At 43.9% G+C, this 19118-nt stretch overlaps 1 protein-coding gene across 1 annotated transcript in view; it reads right to left on the bottom strand.

The window, feature by feature from the left end:
- The window catches only part of LOC127572394 (A disintegrin and metalloproteinase with thrombospondin motifs 3-like), a 299522-nt gene extending 281326 nt beyond the window's left edge, over nucleotides 1-18196 (bottom strand). Inside the window, 4 exon segments of the mRNA XM_052019585.1 lie at nucleotides 13238-13334; nucleotides 13336-13621; nucleotides 14474-14501; nucleotides 18070-18196. Of these exon segments, the coding sequence (XP_051875545.1) occupies nucleotides 13238-13334; nucleotides 13336-13621; nucleotides 14474-14501; nucleotides 18070-18135 (477 nt within the window). The 5' untranslated portion in view covers nucleotides 18136-18196.
- Between the last annotated feature and the right edge of the window lie 922 nt (nucleotides 18197-19118).

Here is a 19118-nt window from a genome sequence, read left to right as displayed (position 1 = left end):
CTGTTTATACCAACACACCACAGACTGGGGATCAGCAGCCAACAACTTACACCAGTACTCTACAGACCAATGATCATTGACAATAAGACATCACTTATGTATGATGCACCTTGCTGTAAACAATCACAGTTTGCATTTATACAGCATCTGCTGTGTAATACAACACCCAAAGATACTGAGTGAAACAATTTCAAACAAATAAGGGACTAGGCCCATTTAAATATGCAATATGAGTGACTCAATGTATGGTTAATGATGTAGCTCTTAGGGTTTGTTAAACTAAACTGGTGAAGTAGATGGCCAATATTCTGGGAAAGTATTTTTGAGTTCAGGGCCCATGCATCTGACTGCCATCGAGGGCAGAACAATGGAAGACACTGATGTCCAGAGCCCAGAAGAGAAAATCACAGAGATCTCACAGGGTTGCATGGTTAGCTATGTCTCAGAGACAGACATGCATGGTGTGAGGGATGAACTTAAAAAAACATGGTGAATTTTGAAAATGGAGTGTTGCTTAACCAGGATCCTAGATCAGCTACCAGTGAGATAATGGGACTTTGAGTTAGGATTTGTCACAGCAGAGTTTTGGAAGAGCCAATAATAAGGCTTGTTGCAAAATGAAAAGTTGGTCAGCAGAGCTAGGAACTCTCCAAACTTGACCAAAATCTCGAGCAATTTATGAAAATTACTGTGTCTGTTTCAACTTAGTCACAAACTCCAAGCCTACACAAGTCTGCTAAAACTTAGACACAATCTCCAAGCCTACTGGGCAACCAGGCCTTTCAAGTTGCAGCTCCATTATCTGAATGCACATCTACCATTGTGGGGGCTGGACATACACAAATTAGAACACATGTGGTGAAGCAGGTAGGGTAAACACATTTAGAATATAGAACAGTAGAGTGCAGGAACAGGCCCTTCGGCCCATGATGTTGTGCCAAACTAGTTAAACTAATGATGCCTAATTACACTAATCCCTTCCATATCCCTCCATTCTCTGCACATTCACGTGCCTATCTGAGAGCCTCTTAAATGCCTTTATCTTATCTGCCTCCACTATCATGCCTGGTAGTGCATTCCAGACACCCACCATTCTCTGTGTAAAAAACTTGCCCTACACATCTGCTTTGAACTTTCCCCTTTTCACCTTAAATGCATACCCTCTAGATTAGACATTTCGACCCCGGGATAAAGATACCAGCTGACTACTCTGTCTGTGCCTCTCATAATTTTAATAGCTTTTATCAGGTCTCCCCTCAGGCTCCACCACTCCAGAGAAAACAACCCTAGTTTGTCCAACCACTCCTTGTACTGCCCTCCATGCCCTCTAATCCATGCAACATCTTGGCAAACCTCTTCTGCACCCTCTCCAAAGCCACCACATTCTTCCTATAATGGGGCAATCAGAACTGAATGCAATACTCCAGATGCGGCCTAACCAGAGTTTTATAAAGCTGCAACATAACTTCCTGACTCTTGAACTCAGTGCCTCGACTAATAAAAGCAAGCACACTATACGCCTTTTACAAGAGATTCTGCAGATGCTGAAATCTGGTGATACACACACAAAGTGCTGGAGGAACTCAACAGGTCAGGCAGCATCTAGGAGGAAAATAAACAGTTGACATTTTGGGTTGAGACCCTTCATCAGGACTGGAAACGAGGAGGGCAGAAGCCAGAACAAAAAGGTAGGGGGAGGGGCATGAGCTGGCAGGTGATAGGTGAGTCCAGGTGAAGGGGGAAGGTAGGTGGGTGGGGGAGGGGGATAAAGGGAATGATGTGAGAAGCTGGGAGGCGATAGGTGGAAGAGGCAAAGGGCTGAAGAAGAAGGAATCCGATAGAAGAGGATAATAGACCGTGGAATAAAAGGATGGAGGTGGCGAACCAGAGGGAGGTGATGGGCAGATGGTTAGGGTGGGGGAGGGGAAAGAGAAAGGATGAGGGGGGCCACAGGAATGAGAGAAAGCAAAGAGGGTGGAGGGGAAAGGGAAAACAGAGGGGAGTGGTTACCAGAAGTTACGGCGTCTTTTATTGTATCCGGTGATCCCAGAGCAGCCTCCTCTACATTGGTGAGACCCAACGTAGATTGAGGGACTGCTTCATCAAGCACCTTCACCATGTCCACCTCATCACCATGTCCACCTCAACAGCCAGGATCTCCCGGTACCACTTCTCTTCCCCTTCTCTGCCCTCATGACCTGCCCATCACCTCCATCTGGTTCCCCACCTCCTTCCCTTTATTCCATGGTCTACTGTCTATCAGATTCCTTCTTCTTCTGCCCTTTGCCTCTTCCACCTACCACCTCTCAGATTCTTACATCATTCCCTTTCATCCCCCTTCCCCCACTCACCTACCTTCCCCCTCTCACCTGGACTCGCCTATCACCTGCCAGCTTGTGCCCGTCCTCCTCCCCCTACCTTTTTATTCTGGCTTCTGCCCTGTCCAGTCCTGTTGAAGGGTCTCAACCCAAAACATCAACTGTTTTATTCCCTCCATAGATGTTGCCTGACCTGCTGGGTTCCTCCAGCATTTTGTGTGTGTTGATACTATCTGCCTTCTTTACCACCCATCAACCTGTGCAGGCATTTTCAGGGAGCTATGGACTTGGACTCCATTTAAAACATTTTCAGGTGCTTCAGTGAGTAAAACAGGGCAATGGCCAATTCTCAAGATATCAAAGACACTGACGAGCGTTTGGAGTAGATGGGCCGAGGGAGTGAGAGTCAAGAATTTAAAGAGGAAGATGTTGCGTAATGTTTTAAATGGAATTTTGTAGAATTAGCAATGGAAAAGTTAGGGGTCAGGCACTGATCGCTGTGTGAAATTCAACAGTGCAATCAGTCCAGTTTAGCCTTGGGGAGCTGCCAGAAAATTAGTTTTGTGATGGGGAGCAAAGATTCTGGGTGAGAAATCTGTATTTTCTCACTTGCTCTAAACACATGCAAGAGGATCAGCAGCTGGTCACACTCACACCCAGCCCTTTGTTTTTTATAACAGCAGTGGTTAATTATAAGCAAGCCACAAAGGGTGAGAAAGTTAAAATCAAGACTTAACTGGGAACCAGTGTGGGTCAGGATGCACAGAGGCAAGGAGTGATTGGTTGCGAGTTTGGATTCAGGCGGCATGGCGTTGAAAAAACCCAAGTTAATGGAGGACAAGAGGGGAAGCAAGTCATGAAAGCTTTGGAATAGTTTGCCACAAGAACAGATTACATTTTCAGCAACATTTAAGCATTTGACAGCATAGTATTAAAATATCAGAAACTTAACCTTTGGGAGTCCATTGCCAATGGACACTATTTTGAATTAAGTGTTTCATTTATTTATGAATTATACAGCCAGCTGTTCTGTAAACTACCCTTTCTTTACTGTACAAAGAGTTAGTATAAAAAGAGGCAGAATACATTTCAAAACATTGAGGTTGTAATTCACTTAGTCAGTCTACCACTAATTGCTTTTACATTTAACTGCAGTCTGACAACTGAGCACATTCACTTGATCATCTCCACCACAAAGACTTTCAGGGTGGATACTGCATGCTGCATTGCTGTTGGCTGATGTCCTCAGAATGAAGTGGTGTGGAGGTAATCGAGTCTTGCTAAGTTGCAGTCTCATCAGCTACCAGAATTTGGGTCTAGCGAGACTCCATGCCAGCAATGGAGCACAGGAGCCCATCCCTTTTAAACTCATTGTCCCATGTATCATTTAATGAAGCAATTGAACAGTACTTGCCAAACCAAAGTGCCAAGCTGAGTGATGATCAATGAGTACCAGTCACATGCTTTCCATTCATATAGTTGCCTCATGATTTACAAGCAGAGGAATTTGATCAGAATAATGTAGCCTAATTAATGTTCAGGTCTCAATTAAACTTTATTAAAGAGCAGGCACTGGTGAAATGGAATGGCAAAAGCATGACCAAATTGAAAGGCCCAGACAGAGTGGATGTAGAGAGGATGTTTCCATTAGTAAGACAGTCCAGGATCCGAGGGCATAGAATAAAGGGACATCCCTTCAAAACTGAGATGAAGAGGAATTTTTTCAGCCAGAGGATAGTGAATCTGTGGAATTTGTTGCCACAGAGGGCTGTAGACGCTAAGTAATTTGGGCGTATTTAAGGCAGAGATTGATAGGTTGATGGATGGTAAAGGGGTTAAGGGTTACAGGGAGAAGGTGGGAGAATGGGGTTAAATAAAAATCAATCATGATTCAATGGTGGAGCAGACTCGATGGGCCAAGTAGCCTTATTTTGCTCCTATATGTTATGGTTTTATGGTCTATCTTTCAATCCAGATGAAGGGTCTGAGCCGGTAACGTCTACTGTCAATTTCCCTCTGTAGATGCTGCCTGACCCACTAAGTTCCTCCAGCATCTTTAAATTGCTCCAGATTCCAGCACCTGCAGTGTCTTGTGTATAGCAGCTCTCACAATCTTAAAATGGGATTGCAGTTTTCATCCCATCGCCTACAATTAAATTTCAACTTGTAATCCTCTGTGCTGCAAATCTATAAACTATTCATTCACAGAACTCAGTGAACTTGGATAAGTGAATGATTAAAGCAAATATTGTTGCAAGTATTCAATATTATAGGTCTGAATGGAAGACCCAATGAACCCAAAACTCCAATAGTGGAGGAAATCCATGTCATGGATCAGTGGATACCAATTTATAACACTGTCCCTTTGGAGTGGAGCACCCCCACTGAAAAGACATTCAATGGCCCCAAACTATGCTGTGTACAACCAACTAAAATGGACACCATTTTGGAAGTTATACGCTGTGTTTTTATGTGTCACAGACTAGTGAGAAGATCTACTGAGGTAAATGCTGAAAACAAGTGTTTGGTCGTCACTGGCAATGCCACTTCAATGGAGGGTGTCTGTGGGTCTGCAAGCAGAAAGTGTGCCATACTTAATCATCTCCTTGGTCCTGTCTTCAAAATGCCCCAGGTAAATCAAACTGGTTCTGCAACTTGGATTAGTGGATAATAGTCAGAGAGGAAGACCTTCTCCTCTACAGGTGAACCTTCCTCACATCTTTCTTTCAGCACTTCCCTTTACCTCCAAAACTTGGAAAGTGTTGAACATGATGAGCATTACCACAACACCAGCTGTGGCAGTCAAACTTCAAGTAGTTCAGCTTTCTACAACACATAATGCACAGTTAGATAAGGAATTAGGTGAAGTAAGAGTTAGCAACATGAAATTCTATGTGAAAGATCCTAGATGAGATTGTGCTGTGGCTCTGTGTAGTAAATTTGTCCCCCAAGAAATTCTGTGATAGGAGTTAAGCAAAATATGTAACTGTGACCATTCCCTGCATAACATGTGTGAAGCCAACCCAAAGGAAGGATTGCAAGGGGTTGAAAATATGTACTTACTTGTCCATTCATTCAATCTTTTGATAACTGCCAATTCAGTTACACAGTTGATTAGAAATATTGACTGAATTTACTTCTGCTGATGTAGAAGTCCTAGGTTGCTATCAATCCACTTTGATGGAATTCTGTGCCAAAGCCGTCAGTCCTGGCTCAGTTTTGGTTGTTCATTCAACTCAAATTTGCCAACTGTGACATTGTATGGGGCAATTTTCAATATTAACTTGTTGCATACAAGCAAAGAATTCCTGTTAGCAAGCTCAGTGTTTTAATTTGAATAATCATTAATACAAAGCAGGCATTTATTCATTCAAAAAGTCAAAAAAAGGGCCCTCTTTCCAGGATCCCTCTGACATAAGGTATATATAGATTTCACAGATAACAAAGGTCTAGAAATTGCTTTACCATATTTTAATATCACTCAAAGAGCATTTTCTGTCACCCTCATGTTGTTTTTTAAAATCCCATAAACAGCACAGTCTCTAATTATGGGGTTTCCAGAGCAGAATCATGAAATTCCCCTGTGTAAGGCGACCATGGCATATCAGGATAAGACTTCCAGCTACAGAGGAGCAATGCTGTATAAAAAATGGATGCTGTAATGATTAAGGGGAAGTGAAAGTGTTCCCAGAGTCAGAGAGACCTGCACAGACTGGCGAAGCACAATATTCTTACAAAGAATGATATTTCTGTAACAGGGCCATTGGGTGAGACTGGAAGATAGCTAATACACTCCCATTTTCAAAACAGGCAACAGAGATAAGCCTGGAAATTATATGCAAGTGGTGGGGAAGTTGTTGGAGAATATTCAGAAGGAAATATATATGTTTACTTGGAAAGGCAGGGACTGATTTGGAGGAGTCAGCATGATTTTTTTGTGCCTCCCAAATCTGAGGGTAGATCATGTCTCACAAATCATTTCTTGAGGTGGTAACTAAGAAAATTGATGAAGGCAGAGCCATAGATGTGGTTCACATGGACTTTAGTAAGGCTTTTGACAAGGTCCTGCATGGTAGGCTGGTCCAGAAGATTAAGGTATAAGAGATGCAACGTGTGTTGGCAAACCTGATCCAAAATTGGCTAGAAGGTAGAGGCAGAAGATAGTGGTGAATACGTGTATCTCTGACTGGAAGTCTGCATCAAATGGTGTACTGGATGGATCAGTGCTATTTGTCATACATATAAGATGAGAATGTAGGTGCTCCAATTAGTAAGTTTGCAGATGACACAAAAATTGGTGGAGCTGTAGATAACGAGGAACATTGTCTAAGGATACAATGGGACATAGGTCAGCTGGAAAGTTGAGCAGAGTAGTGGCAGATAGGATTTAATCCAGACAAGTTTGAGGTAAATCACACAGGAAAGTCAAATACTGGCAGGACATATGTAGTAAATAGAAGGGACCTTCGGAGTGCTGATGTACAGAGGCACTCTGGGGTGTAAGTTCATAGTTCCCTGAAAATAGCGACACAGGTAGATAGAGTAGTGAAGAAGGTATTTGGAATGCTTGCTTTCATAGGCTGAGACATTGCGTATAAGAATTGGGACATCATGTTGCAGTTGTACAAAACATTGATTAGACTGCACTTGGAACATTGTGTAGCGTTCTCATCACCACACTTCAGGAAGGTTTTGGTAGCATTCAAAAGAGTGCAGAAGAGATTCAGCAAGAGGTTGCCTGGAATGGAGGGCTTTACTTATAAGGAGAGATTGGATAGGCTGGGTTTGTTCTCACTGAGTGTAGGAAGCTGAGGGGTGACCCTCAGCACAGAGGCATATATCGGATAGATGGTCAGAATCTTATTCCTAGAGCAGAGGAGTCTAGAACTAGAGGGCACAGGTTTAAGGTGAGAGGGGAGAAATTTAGAGGAGATCTGAGGGGTAAGCTTTTCACAGGAGAGAGTTGGTGATCATATGGAATGAACTGCCAGAGGAGGTGGCAAAGGCAGATGCAATTACAATGTTTAAAATGCATTTGATACTTGGATAGGAAAGGAATAGAGGGATATGGGCTGAATGCAGGCAAATGGGATTCGCATTGATAGGCATCATGGTCAGCAAGGACAGACTGGGCTGAAGTGCCTGTTTCTGTGCTCTACGATTCTATGAATCCATGAAGGTGGGGAAATCACAGATGCCAGTGAGGACAAAGAATACAGGTTGCCCTTTCTTGGGTTGAAAAAAATCACACTGGATTTAGATTTCATTTGGGAGAAGCTTTATGGCAGTAAAAGAAAGATTTATTGCAAGCAAAAATCCCACTGAGATGTCAAGCGTTGAATTTTCAGAAATGTGTACCATATTTCTCTTCTGTTGGTTAAGGCAGTAATGAACTACACAGTGTTGTTTCTTCGCAGCCGCCACCCCACAGAGTTGTACAAAGTAATTTCTAGGTCAGTTATTATTGCCTTGAGCTATTCCTCCACATGTACATTCTTAAATACAAGCCGTTAATTCACTGCAGATTGTTCCTGCTGTCTTGTAATCCTTACTAAAAATCACTTCCTCACTTCCAACTCTATAGCACCTCTAACACATCATTAAATTCTGCATCCTTGCCAGATCATCCTTTTAGCCTCTAATTCTTTACCTTTCTCCCATGACTGAATTACTGTCACAGCTGGGTGGTTACCTCATTAACCATCCCTGATACTTCCTACGTGGCACCCTCTCAACATTGCTGTACTACTTAAACTGCTGCTACAGCCTCAATTAGACTCTGGAAATTTGCTCTGACCCTCTCCTAATTCTCATCCCATGCTATATCACCTTGAATCAGCCACAGAGTTATGTAGCATGGAAACAGGCCCTTTGGCCCAACTCGTCCATGCTGAGCAAGGTGCCTTTCTGAGCTAGTCCCATTTGCTAGCATTTTGCCAATATCCCCCTAAACTGCATGGCCTCATGGATAGGGTGTCTGACTTCAGTGTTGGATGCGAAGTCATCAGAAAATTGCAGTTTTGAGTCCTGTCACGGTCATTGTACCAACCTGAAATTTTTTCAGTCAGAGACTTTTTCCCAGGGCAAAAATGGCTAACATGAGGGGGCATTATTTTAAGGTGATTGGAGGAAGGTATAAGGGGGATGTTTTTTTTGTACACGGAGAGTGGCGGTGCATGGAACGCACTGCCGGCAGAGGTGGTGGAGGCAGATACATTAGGGATATTTAAGAGACTCTTAGGTAGGCACATGAATGATAGAAAAATGAAGAGCTATATGAGAGGGAAGGGTTAGATAGATCTTAGAGCAGGATAAAATGTCGGCACAACATCGTGGGCCGAAGTGCCTGTACTGTGCTGTAAAGTTCTATATTCCATGTTCTTGTTCTAAGTCCTTCCTTTCCATAAACCTGTCCAAATGTCTTTTAAACATTGTAATTGTACCTGCCTCTACCTCTTCCTCTGGCAGCTCATTCCATACACCCACCACATTTTGTGTGAAAAACTTGTCCCTCAGATCTCCTTTAAATATTTCTCCTCTCACCTTTCAATCTATGCCCTCTAGTTTCAGACTCCCCTACCCTGGGGAAAAAACTGTGACCATTCACCTTACCTACACCCCTCTTGATTTAATATACCTCTCAGCCTCCTATGCTCCAGGGGAAAAAGCTCCAGTCTGTCCTCATAACTCAAGCCCTCCAGTCCTGGTAACATCCTTTTGAATCTTTTCTGCACTCTCTCTAGCTTAATCTTTCATTATTGCATACAATATTCCAATGAAGTCTCACCAATGTCCTACACAGCTGTAACATGACAGCACATAGAACATAGAAAAACTACAGCACAATTCAGGCCTTTCGCCCTCAAAGCTGTGCTGAACATGTCCCTACCCTAGATATTACTAGGCTTACCCATAGCCCTCTATTTTTTTCAGCTCCATGTACCTATCCAACAGTTTCTTAAAAGACCCTATCGTATCCGCCTCCACCACCGTTGCCGGCAGCCCATTCCATGCACTCCCCACTCTCTGAGTAAAAAACTTACCCTGACATCTCCTCTGTACCTGCTCCCCAGCACCTTAAACCAATGTCCTCTTGTGGCCACCATTTCAGCCCTGGGGAAAAGCCTCTGACTACCCGATCAATACCTCTCATCATCTTATATACCTCTACCAGGTCCCCCCTCATCCTCCGTCGCTCCAAGGAGAAGAAAAGGCCGAGTTCCCTCAACCTACTTTCATAAGGCATGCTCCGCATTCCAGGCAGCATCCTTGTAAATCTCCCCTGCACCCTTCCTATGGCTTCCACATCCTTCCTGTAGTGAGGCGACCAGAACTGTACTCCAAGTAGGTTCTGACCAGGGACCTATATAGCTGCAACAATACCTCTCGGCTCCTAAATTCAATTCCCCGATTGATGAAGGACAATACACCATATGCCTTCTTAACCACAGAGTCAACCTGCGCAGCCGCTTTGAGCGTCCTATGGACTCAGACCCTAAGATCCCTCTGATCCTCCACACTGCCAAGAGTTCTACCATTAAGACTATATTCTGCCATCATATTTGACCTACCAAAATGAACCACTTCACACTTATCTGGGTTGAACTGCATCTGCCACTTCTCAGCCCAACTTTGCATCCTATCTATGTTCCTCTGTAACCTCTGACAGCCCTCCAAACTATCCACAACACCCCCAACCTTTGTGTCATCCACAAACTTACTAACCCACCTCTCCACTTCCTCATCCAGGTCGTTTATAAAAATCACAAAGAGTAAGGGTCCCAGTACAGATCCCTGAGGTATACCACTGGTCACCCACCTCCACGCAGAATACGACCCTTCAACAACCACTCTTTGCCTTCTGTGGGTCAGCCAGTTCTGAATCCACACTGCAATGCCCCCTTGGATCCCATGCCTCCTTACTTTCACAATAAGCCTTGCATGGGGTACCTTATCAAACACTTTGCTGAAATCCATATACACTACACCTACTGCTCTCCCTTCATCGATGTGTTTAGTCACATCCTCAAAAAATTCAATCAGGCTCGTAAGGCAGAACCTGCCCCTAACAAAGCCATGCTGACTATTCCTCATCATATTATACCTCTCCAAATGTTCACAAATCCTGCCTCTCAAGATCTTTTCCATTAGCTTACCAACCACTGAGGTGAGACTCACCGGTCTATAATTCCCTTTTCTTGAATGAGGGAACAACATCCGCAACCCTCCAATCTTCCAGAACCTCTCCCTTCTCCATGGACGACACAAAGATCATCGTCAGAGGCTCTGCAATCTCTTCCCTCGCCTCCCACAGCAGCCTGGGGTACATCTCATCCGGTCCTGGCAACTTATCCAACTTGATGCTTTCCAGAAGCTTCAGCACCTCCTCTTTCCTAATATCTACATGCTCAAGCTTTTCAGCCCACTGCAAGTCCCCACTACAATCTCCCAGATCTTTTTCCATAGTGAATACTGACGTAAAGTATTCATTAAGTACCTCCGCCATTTGTTCCGGATCCATACACACTTCCCCACTACTGCACTTGATAGGCCCTATTCTTTCACATCTTATCCTCTTGCTCTTCACATACTTGTAGAATGCCTTGGGGTTTTCCTTAATCCTGCCCGCCAAGGCCTTCTCATGCCCCCTTCTGGCTCTCCTAATCTCCTTCTTAAGCTCCTTCCAATTAGCCTTATACTCTTCTAGATCTCTAACATTACCTAGCTCTCTGTACCTTTTGTAAGCTTTTCTTTTCCTTTTGACTACATTTATTATAGCCTTTGTACACCACGGTTCCTGTATCCTCTCGTAACCTCCCTGTCTCATTGGAACATGCCTGTGCAGAACTTCACACAAATATCCCCTGAATATTTGCCACATTTCTTCCGTACTTTTCCCTGAGAACATCTGTTCCCAATCTAATCTTCCAATTTCCTGCCTGAGAGCCTCATAATTCCCCTTACTCCAAGTAAACACCTTTCTAGTCTGTCTGTTCCTATCTCTCCCCAGTGCTAACGTAAAGGAGATAGAATTATGATCACTATCACCAAAATGTTCACCAACTGAGAGATCTGACACCTGACCAGGTTCATTTCCCAATACCAAATCAAGCACAGCCTCTCCTCTTGTAGGCCTATCTACATATTGTGTCAAGAATCCTTCCTGAACACACTTAAACTCCTCTCCATCTAAACCCCTCACTGTCTGGAGATGCCAATCGATGTTTGGGAAATTAAAATCCCCCATCACAACAACTCTGTTATTCTCACAGCTTTCTAGGATCTGCTTCCCCATATGCTCCTCAATATCCCTGTTACTATTGGGCAGCCTATAAAAAACACCCAGTAAAGTTATTGACCCCTTCCTGTTACTAACCTCCACCCGCAGAGACTCCGTAGACAGTCCCTCCACTACATCTACCTTTTCCGCAGCTGTGACACTATCTCTGATCAACAGTGCTACTCCCCCACCTCTTTTACCTCCCTCCCTGAAACATCTAAAACCCGGCACTTGAAGCAACCATTCCAGTCCCAGAGCCATCCAAGTCTCTGTAATGGCCACCATATTGTAGCTCAAAGTATTGATCCAAGCTCGAAGCTCATCTGCCTTGTTCACAATACTCCTCTTGTATTCATGCCCCATCAGGAAGAGACAAACATGCCCTACAACCTCTTCACCACTTTGTCTACCTGTGTCGCCACTTACAGGGAAATGTGTAGTTATACCCCTAGATCTTTATATTCTACAATATTCTCCAGGGCCCTGCCATTCACAGTGTTATGTCCTGTCCTGGTTTAAATTTCCCAAAATGCATCACTTTGCACTTGACCAAGTGAAATTCCATCTGCCATTCCTTTGCCCACTTTCCCAGTTGATCTAGATCCTGTTGTAACCTGACACAACCTTCTTCACTGTCCACTACACCAGCAATTTTGGTGTCATCCACAAACTTACGAATCATGCCACCAATATTCTCATCCAAATTGTTAATACATATGACAAACAACAGTAGACCACATGGCACACCACTGGTCAGAGGCCTCCAATCTGAAAAATAACCCTCCACTACCACCCTCTTATTCTTTCCACCATGCCAATTTTGTATCCAATTGACCATCCTCCCTGGATCCCATATGATCTTACCTTCTGGACCAGCCCATCATGCGGAAATGTCAAAAACCTTGCTAAAGTCTATGTCGACCATGTCTACCCCCTGACTCCATCAATCTACTTGGTCATCTCTTCAAAAAACTCAATCAAATTCAATTTCCCACACACAAAGCCATGTTGACTTTCCCTAATCAGTCCCTGCATTTCCAAATTCAGGTAGATCCTGATTATCAGAATCTCCTCCAGTAACTTTTCCACCACTGATGTTTGGCTCATTGACCTGTAATTCCTTGCCCTGTCCTTGCAGCCCTTATCACCTGTTGTGATAAGATCCCACTGATATCCCTCTCAAATTCCCAACACTCTTAGCACTTCTTTCTTAGATTCTTTCTCACACTAACCAAACTACTCTTCCAAGATCTTTTTCTGCTGTGTCCTCTGCCTCAAGACTTCTATTCCAAAAGCCTAGACAATAGCCCTGTCACATCAAAACATCCACCTGCTATCCTTCAATAATCTTCCCCATGGTATGTTCCTCCAAACCCACCCCTAGGCACTTTATTTCAACAATCCTCAGACCCCATTTCTACCCAATACCCCAATATCCCCACCCAAGTGCCCCAAGATGCCAATAATCCTCTTCAAAATTACTCCAATGTATGACAATATCCCTCCCTCAGGACTCAGTGACCCAAGAGACCCCAGCATACATCACTTGGGACATCATACAACATCTCAGTTTCCCTCACTCCCACCTCCCATCCACCACCCAGGGATATCACCAAAAGTGAAGTTACTCAGTCCTTACCAGTCCATCACAGTTGCTAATGGCCACTGTGGCTCCAGAGACATGGTTGATGCCCCCAGTGTAGATGCAGTTGCCATCCATGGCTCTGTACGGTTCTGTTCACCCTCCTGCACTCCACCACAGCTCCTGGGGCCAGCAACCGGTGGCTGGGCTCCAGTCTCAGCTGCCAGTTCTGACCAAAGACTGTGACATTGAAGAAGAGAGAGTGGGGCTTGGCTTGTGCCTCCCCAGAAGCCACAGACCAGGACTCAGGACCACTCTGCCGTTTCCTCCGAGCTGCAGGGCCTGACACCAGGTGAGACACAAAGCGGCCCTGGGAGTCAGTTCTGAGTGGCGTCACTAGCCCATACTCCTGACCCAGAGCAGCAAACCTTTGCAAAAACTCTGCAAAGAAAACCAAAGGGCAGCAATTAGCAAACTCTGCAACACCAAACAATCCATTAAGCAAACCGCAAAATCATTCCTTTCCATCTAAACACTCTATCCATCACTCCCTCCCTCCCTCCTGGTCCTCATTTGGTCCCTCCTGTCCATCACTTCCTTTCCTAAATCTAACTGATCACTCCCTCCACTGATACTGATCACAGACAGATTTCTCTGTCTGTTACAGTCATCCATTTGTGATATTCACTCAGATAATTGCTTCTTTTCTTCCTTTTTTGTTCTTTTCTTTCTCGGGGAGTGAAGGACAAGTCCAGGCTGACCTGCCAGGCATGTCTTCCTGCTCTATATTTCACAGTCCTTTTTTTTGCCTATGTTTTTTTGTCTATATTTTCACTCTCTAACTGCTCCCATTCACTCATTCATCAGATAACCTTGCTTACAGTTTATCTCCATATTCACCCTGATTTTATTCACCCCCCCCCACCCGTCCCTGCAGACTTACAAGCTTCTTCTGTCTTCTACCCACTTCTGACAAAAGGTCTTCAACCTGAAAACATTGACTGTTTCTCTCCCTACAGATGTGGCCTGACCCGCTCAGTATTTCCAGCATTTCTATTTTATTTTATATTTCCAGCATCTTCAGTCGTTTTTATCACTCCAGTCTATCACTCCCTCCATCCTATACAGCACTTCTCATCAATCAATGATTCCCATTTGTCCACCCTGTCAAATTAGTCTCTCCCCCAATTATCCACTGTATCTCCCTAACTGGTGCATTGATGTAATCCTCTATTAATTCATTCATTTTTTTATCTTCCAAGAAAAGGGGCAGTGAAATTACAACACACCCACCTCTGCTCTCAGTTACTTTGGATTCAGCCTGCAGGAATAAAAACATTAAAATTAATATCAGACGTGACAAAAAGCTGAGGCTTTGCCTTTAAACATTATTAGATCTTCACATTAAACCTTCTTGTGAAGTCAACCAACACAGAAGTGCCTGAGGAGAAGAAATTGGTTAATGCAGAGATACGTGTGTTGAAATTAAGGTGTGTCATTTGTACATGTGTTTCACGTGAAGCACCACGTGAAGTTCAATTAACACAACATGTGATCCTGATTTCAGCACTAGTCTGTGTTAACAGTGCTGTTTATCACACCAGCACATACTGACAAGGTACGAAATGCCAGCATTGGTCAAAGCTGAGTAGTCTGATTAAAGCCATGCCTTGGTCTGGCTTCAAGAGTTAGTGGAAATCATTCCACAGGTTTTATCAAAGCTTGGCAGAGTGTGACAGAGACAAACGAAACTGCAGATGCTGGAATCTGGAACAAAAAGCAGAACACTGGAAGAACTCAGTGGGTCAAGCAGCATCTGTGGACGCAAAAGTTGTAAGTTGATGTTTCAGGTTGAGACCCTGCATTAAGACATGGTGGAACAAAGACTGGGCAACCCCTTTTTATGTGGCTCATTGCACTTTGTTCCATGAGATAGAATGGAGGAGAGAGAGAGAGAGATGTTCTGCTCATGGGCCCAGAATCCCTCTAGATGTATTCAATGTTGCAGAGGGAAGAAGTTGTACTCAAGGTTAATGCCAACAACTCACCTAGTCTACTCCAGTGGTACCTCCTAAATCACCACATCTATCACAGAGAAAGGAAAGGTTAACAGGTGACACAGCACCCTGACTAGGAAATACATGAGTATTCCTTTATCGTCACTGGGTGTAAACCCTGGAGCTCTCTAACCACCAACACAATGGAAATGCCATCAACAGAAAGACTATAACAGCTCACCATCATCTTTTAAAGGGCAATAAGGGATAGGCAACAAATGTGTCTTTATCCATAATGCCCGAAAATAAAAAGGCAGCAATGCTGCAAAATGTTTAATGGCTTCAGACATGGTCAAGGTCAGTGACATCATCAAATCCCATCTGCCAACAACTGCTTCAACAAAGATCACTGGACAGGCTGACAGATTGATTGACCTACCTGAAAGCCAACAATGAATTATCAAGGAACATTGCATGGAGTTGGGGGGTGGGGGATAGAGCTGGGAGCCCAGTTCCATCCTCAAAGACAAGATTGTATGGAGCCCAGCTCCATCTTTACAGATAACATTGTATGGAACCTGGAAATCATCCACTTCAACAAGATAGTTAGTAAGCTCTATTTTAATAATGGGCCAATCACACAATGTCTTGGGCCAATGACTGAGACCTCACACATGCAATGCTCCCCAGACATGTGCATATAGAAACAAGACTTCTGACATGTCTAGAAGCATGGACCTCTTGCTCAGACCCTTCCTCCTTGTGAGAACTCATGCTACACCCTACCACCATCATGCAAGAGGCACAATAGTACACTCAGCAATGGACGATTTAAGCCAACATAAAAGGATCACTAGAAGATCCAGAAATCCTCCAGCAACAGCAGTCTCTATAAAATTTTCCTCCTCCAACAAAAACTCAACATCTTTCTTTCAAAAACCTGCACTCCAGCTCAATAACGTACAATTATTGAGTAAGTGGTGGGGACAAGGGGCAGCTGTTAACACTTCAATAGCAGGCTTCTCATGCACGATTAACAGATGCGTTTACTGATTTCTCACTGCCAAATAACTGCTCTGCATACTTCCTATGAGCATGCAAGCCACACAGACAAGACAGACAATATACCACATGGTGCAAGTTGCAATATATAGGCTCATGATTCAAGAGGCGAATTGGAAGCAAAATATCATCTTTCTGACAAAAGTGGAACCAGGGAGCCCAATTTAGTCCCTACAAAACTTCAGAATCTAGCCCTCAGGTTGTTAACATGCATATTCTCCTCAAAACAAAGGAGAACTAAAATTTTGGCTGTAAGGTGATAGTGACCCCAGGTGCACATGGACCTTTCCCCTGAATACCCAAGAGCACAGTAACTGTTCCCCCAGATACCTCAGAGAGCTAAGTCCATTATAGTGAATTCCCCTAATATGAACCACACTCAGATAAGGAAGATCTTAGTATTCCATCTTCATTTGGAGCACACCTGATCACAGCTCCATCTCTCACTTAATCTATGCATCACCAGTTATGGTTTAATTGACCTACCTCAGTAGCCTTTTGGAACTAGAACCCCACTGTTCAATCCCTCTGTGGAACTGCTTCCTGATTTCACTGTTTGGCCCAACTGTACTTTTTTTAATGTCCTCTTGCTCTTGACTCCCTCACCACTTTTTGCCAGTATCCATCTCTCTAACCTATTAACTGATTAAATTAAATCATCTTCAGCACCTCAATTAGAACATCAGTTTCGAGCAACAATATGCCGGAGGAACTCAGTTTGTCTTCCACATCCAATCTAACCCTTTTTTTGTTCTGTGACATATCTGCAACTCATCTAAACACAATGTTTAGAGCTCCATTACGGAACACAATTTCTAAGTATGGCCGAAAGAGTGCTTTATTTAGTTACAACATAACATCCACTTTCGTGTCCCAATCCTCTTGCTATTATGGCCGATGTTGCATTTCTGCAATCTAAATTATTGTACGAATTTGTCCACTAGCTTCATATGATGCCTGACACTTAGACCCCAACTCCACTCACAGAGCCGAACTTTGCAACATTTAGCTAAAGAAAACACACACAACTGATTGGTCTTCCTAAGTTCCAGTGCGGATGACCCCGAATTTCCTTCGTTGAACTCCACCTGCCCCAGTTCCTCCAGCTAACTTCAGCTCCGGAGAGTATTTACTGACAACACTGCAGCAGCCAATGAGATGGAGGTGGGCGGCGTGAATGCTTCGCAGAAAATCTATCTCAGTTCTCTTGCAGCTTTCTGCCCCCAGCAACACTACTTCCTGTGCCGTCTAACTTTGGTTTCATCGACAAATTTAACAGAAAATTTGCAAGTATATCCGCAATTCTCCCCGTCATTTATAAATACAATGAAAAGCTGAGGGACACCATCCTCACCCTCTGTGTCTAAAACAAAAATCAACACCCCAGGCAGATCGCTTTCCATTTGTCCTTTTAACAGCCTCTTGCGTGGGATGTTACTAAAACTCTTTTGGAACACCACATAAATAACTTCAACCGATATTCCCACAGTCAGCACTTCAATAAGGCCGCCGTTACTGGTGTCCTGAAAATCCTCAGAATGTTTAAACGGGTGCACCGAACACTCCAATGCGTTTAACATTGTTCCACTGGACGCTTCAGAACATTTCAGCCGCCATCCTAAGTGTTCCAGAACTCTTCAAAAAGATGCACCGAAAATGCCTGAAAACCAGACTAGTAACGCTTCTTAAATTAATCTCGGCTCTCAGAACTCTCCATACTGTCACCCATGAAATAAGTGTTCACGAAATCTCCGAGAATGTATTAAATTGCCACCCTGAATAGTTCTTCAGTCCATAACTCAAAGATCCTGAAAGATGCGATTAACTTACACGTAGCGCCGTGGTAAAAGTCCGCACTAATATCCCAGTTACGAGCCATAGTGACAGGAGAACCATCACCGCGTCCAGGAACCTTTATGCTAATATTAACACTGGAGGGGGGGGGGGGGGGGAAGCGATCCCTGGGGATTGTATGACTCTGCGGGTCTCGGGTTGGTGTGTGAAGAGCTGGCGACGGTGCAAGGGAATCCAGAAGTGTTGAGAAAGTGTGCACCGCGTACACTGACTCCTGCCCCCGGTCCTCGGGTAATAAACTGCAAGGCTCCAGCAGCAGCTTGACGTCAGCACCTAGAGTGTAACCACATGCCTGCACTGAACTGCCAAGAAGACAGACCTTATTCACAGAGATGGATAAGGATCGCTGCTGGCTGTTCAGCACGGCTGCATTTGGGAAGACCCCGCCCCCACCTTGGCAACTGGGGAAAGTTCTCTGAAAAAACTTTACGTTCAGCAAACCTCGATAAAACAGACCGCAGCAACAACTATGGTGGGGAAATTACATTTACATAGCACCATTCACGACTTTAAAAGGTCCCAAAGAATTTTATAGCCAGAGAAATAGTCGCAATAAAGAACTGTTAGAAGCATGGAAACAGGGAAGATAATCTGAGGTGTGACAATGATCAGATAATGATAATGTCGGTGAAGGGTATAAATTTGAACTATTTGTCTCCCGTTGAGAGAGCAGACAGTCCTCTGTTTAATGTCCCATTCAAAAGACAGTGCCTCAAACAAGTGAAATTGTTGGAAAAGTAATAAGCAGTGTCCATGAGTACTGTATGTTTCATGTAGTCAGGATTCAACAATGCTTTTGACAAGGTCCAACCTGACAAGCTAGTCAAAAAACATAAAAGCCCATGGGATCCACAGGAAAGTGACAAATTGGATCCAAAAGTAGCTCAGTGGCGAAGGGTGTTTGGGTCAGGTTCCACTGGCTCAATTGAACATAGAACATAGACAAGTACAGCAAGGAACAGGCCCTTTGGCTCATGATATCTGTGCCAACCATGATGCCAGTCCAATCTAATACCATCTGGCTG

The sequence above is a fragment of the Pristis pectinata genome, chromosome 7 (genome assembly GCF_009764475.1).
Source record: "Pristis pectinata isolate sPriPec2 chromosome 7, sPriPec2.1.pri, whole genome shotgun sequence".
Lineage (NCBI taxonomy): Eukaryota > Metazoa > Chordata > Chondrichthyes > Rhinopristiformes > Pristidae > Pristis > Pristis pectinata.
Note: the sequence above shows the minus strand (reverse complement) of the source record. Positions and strands in the feature narration are given on the sequence as shown.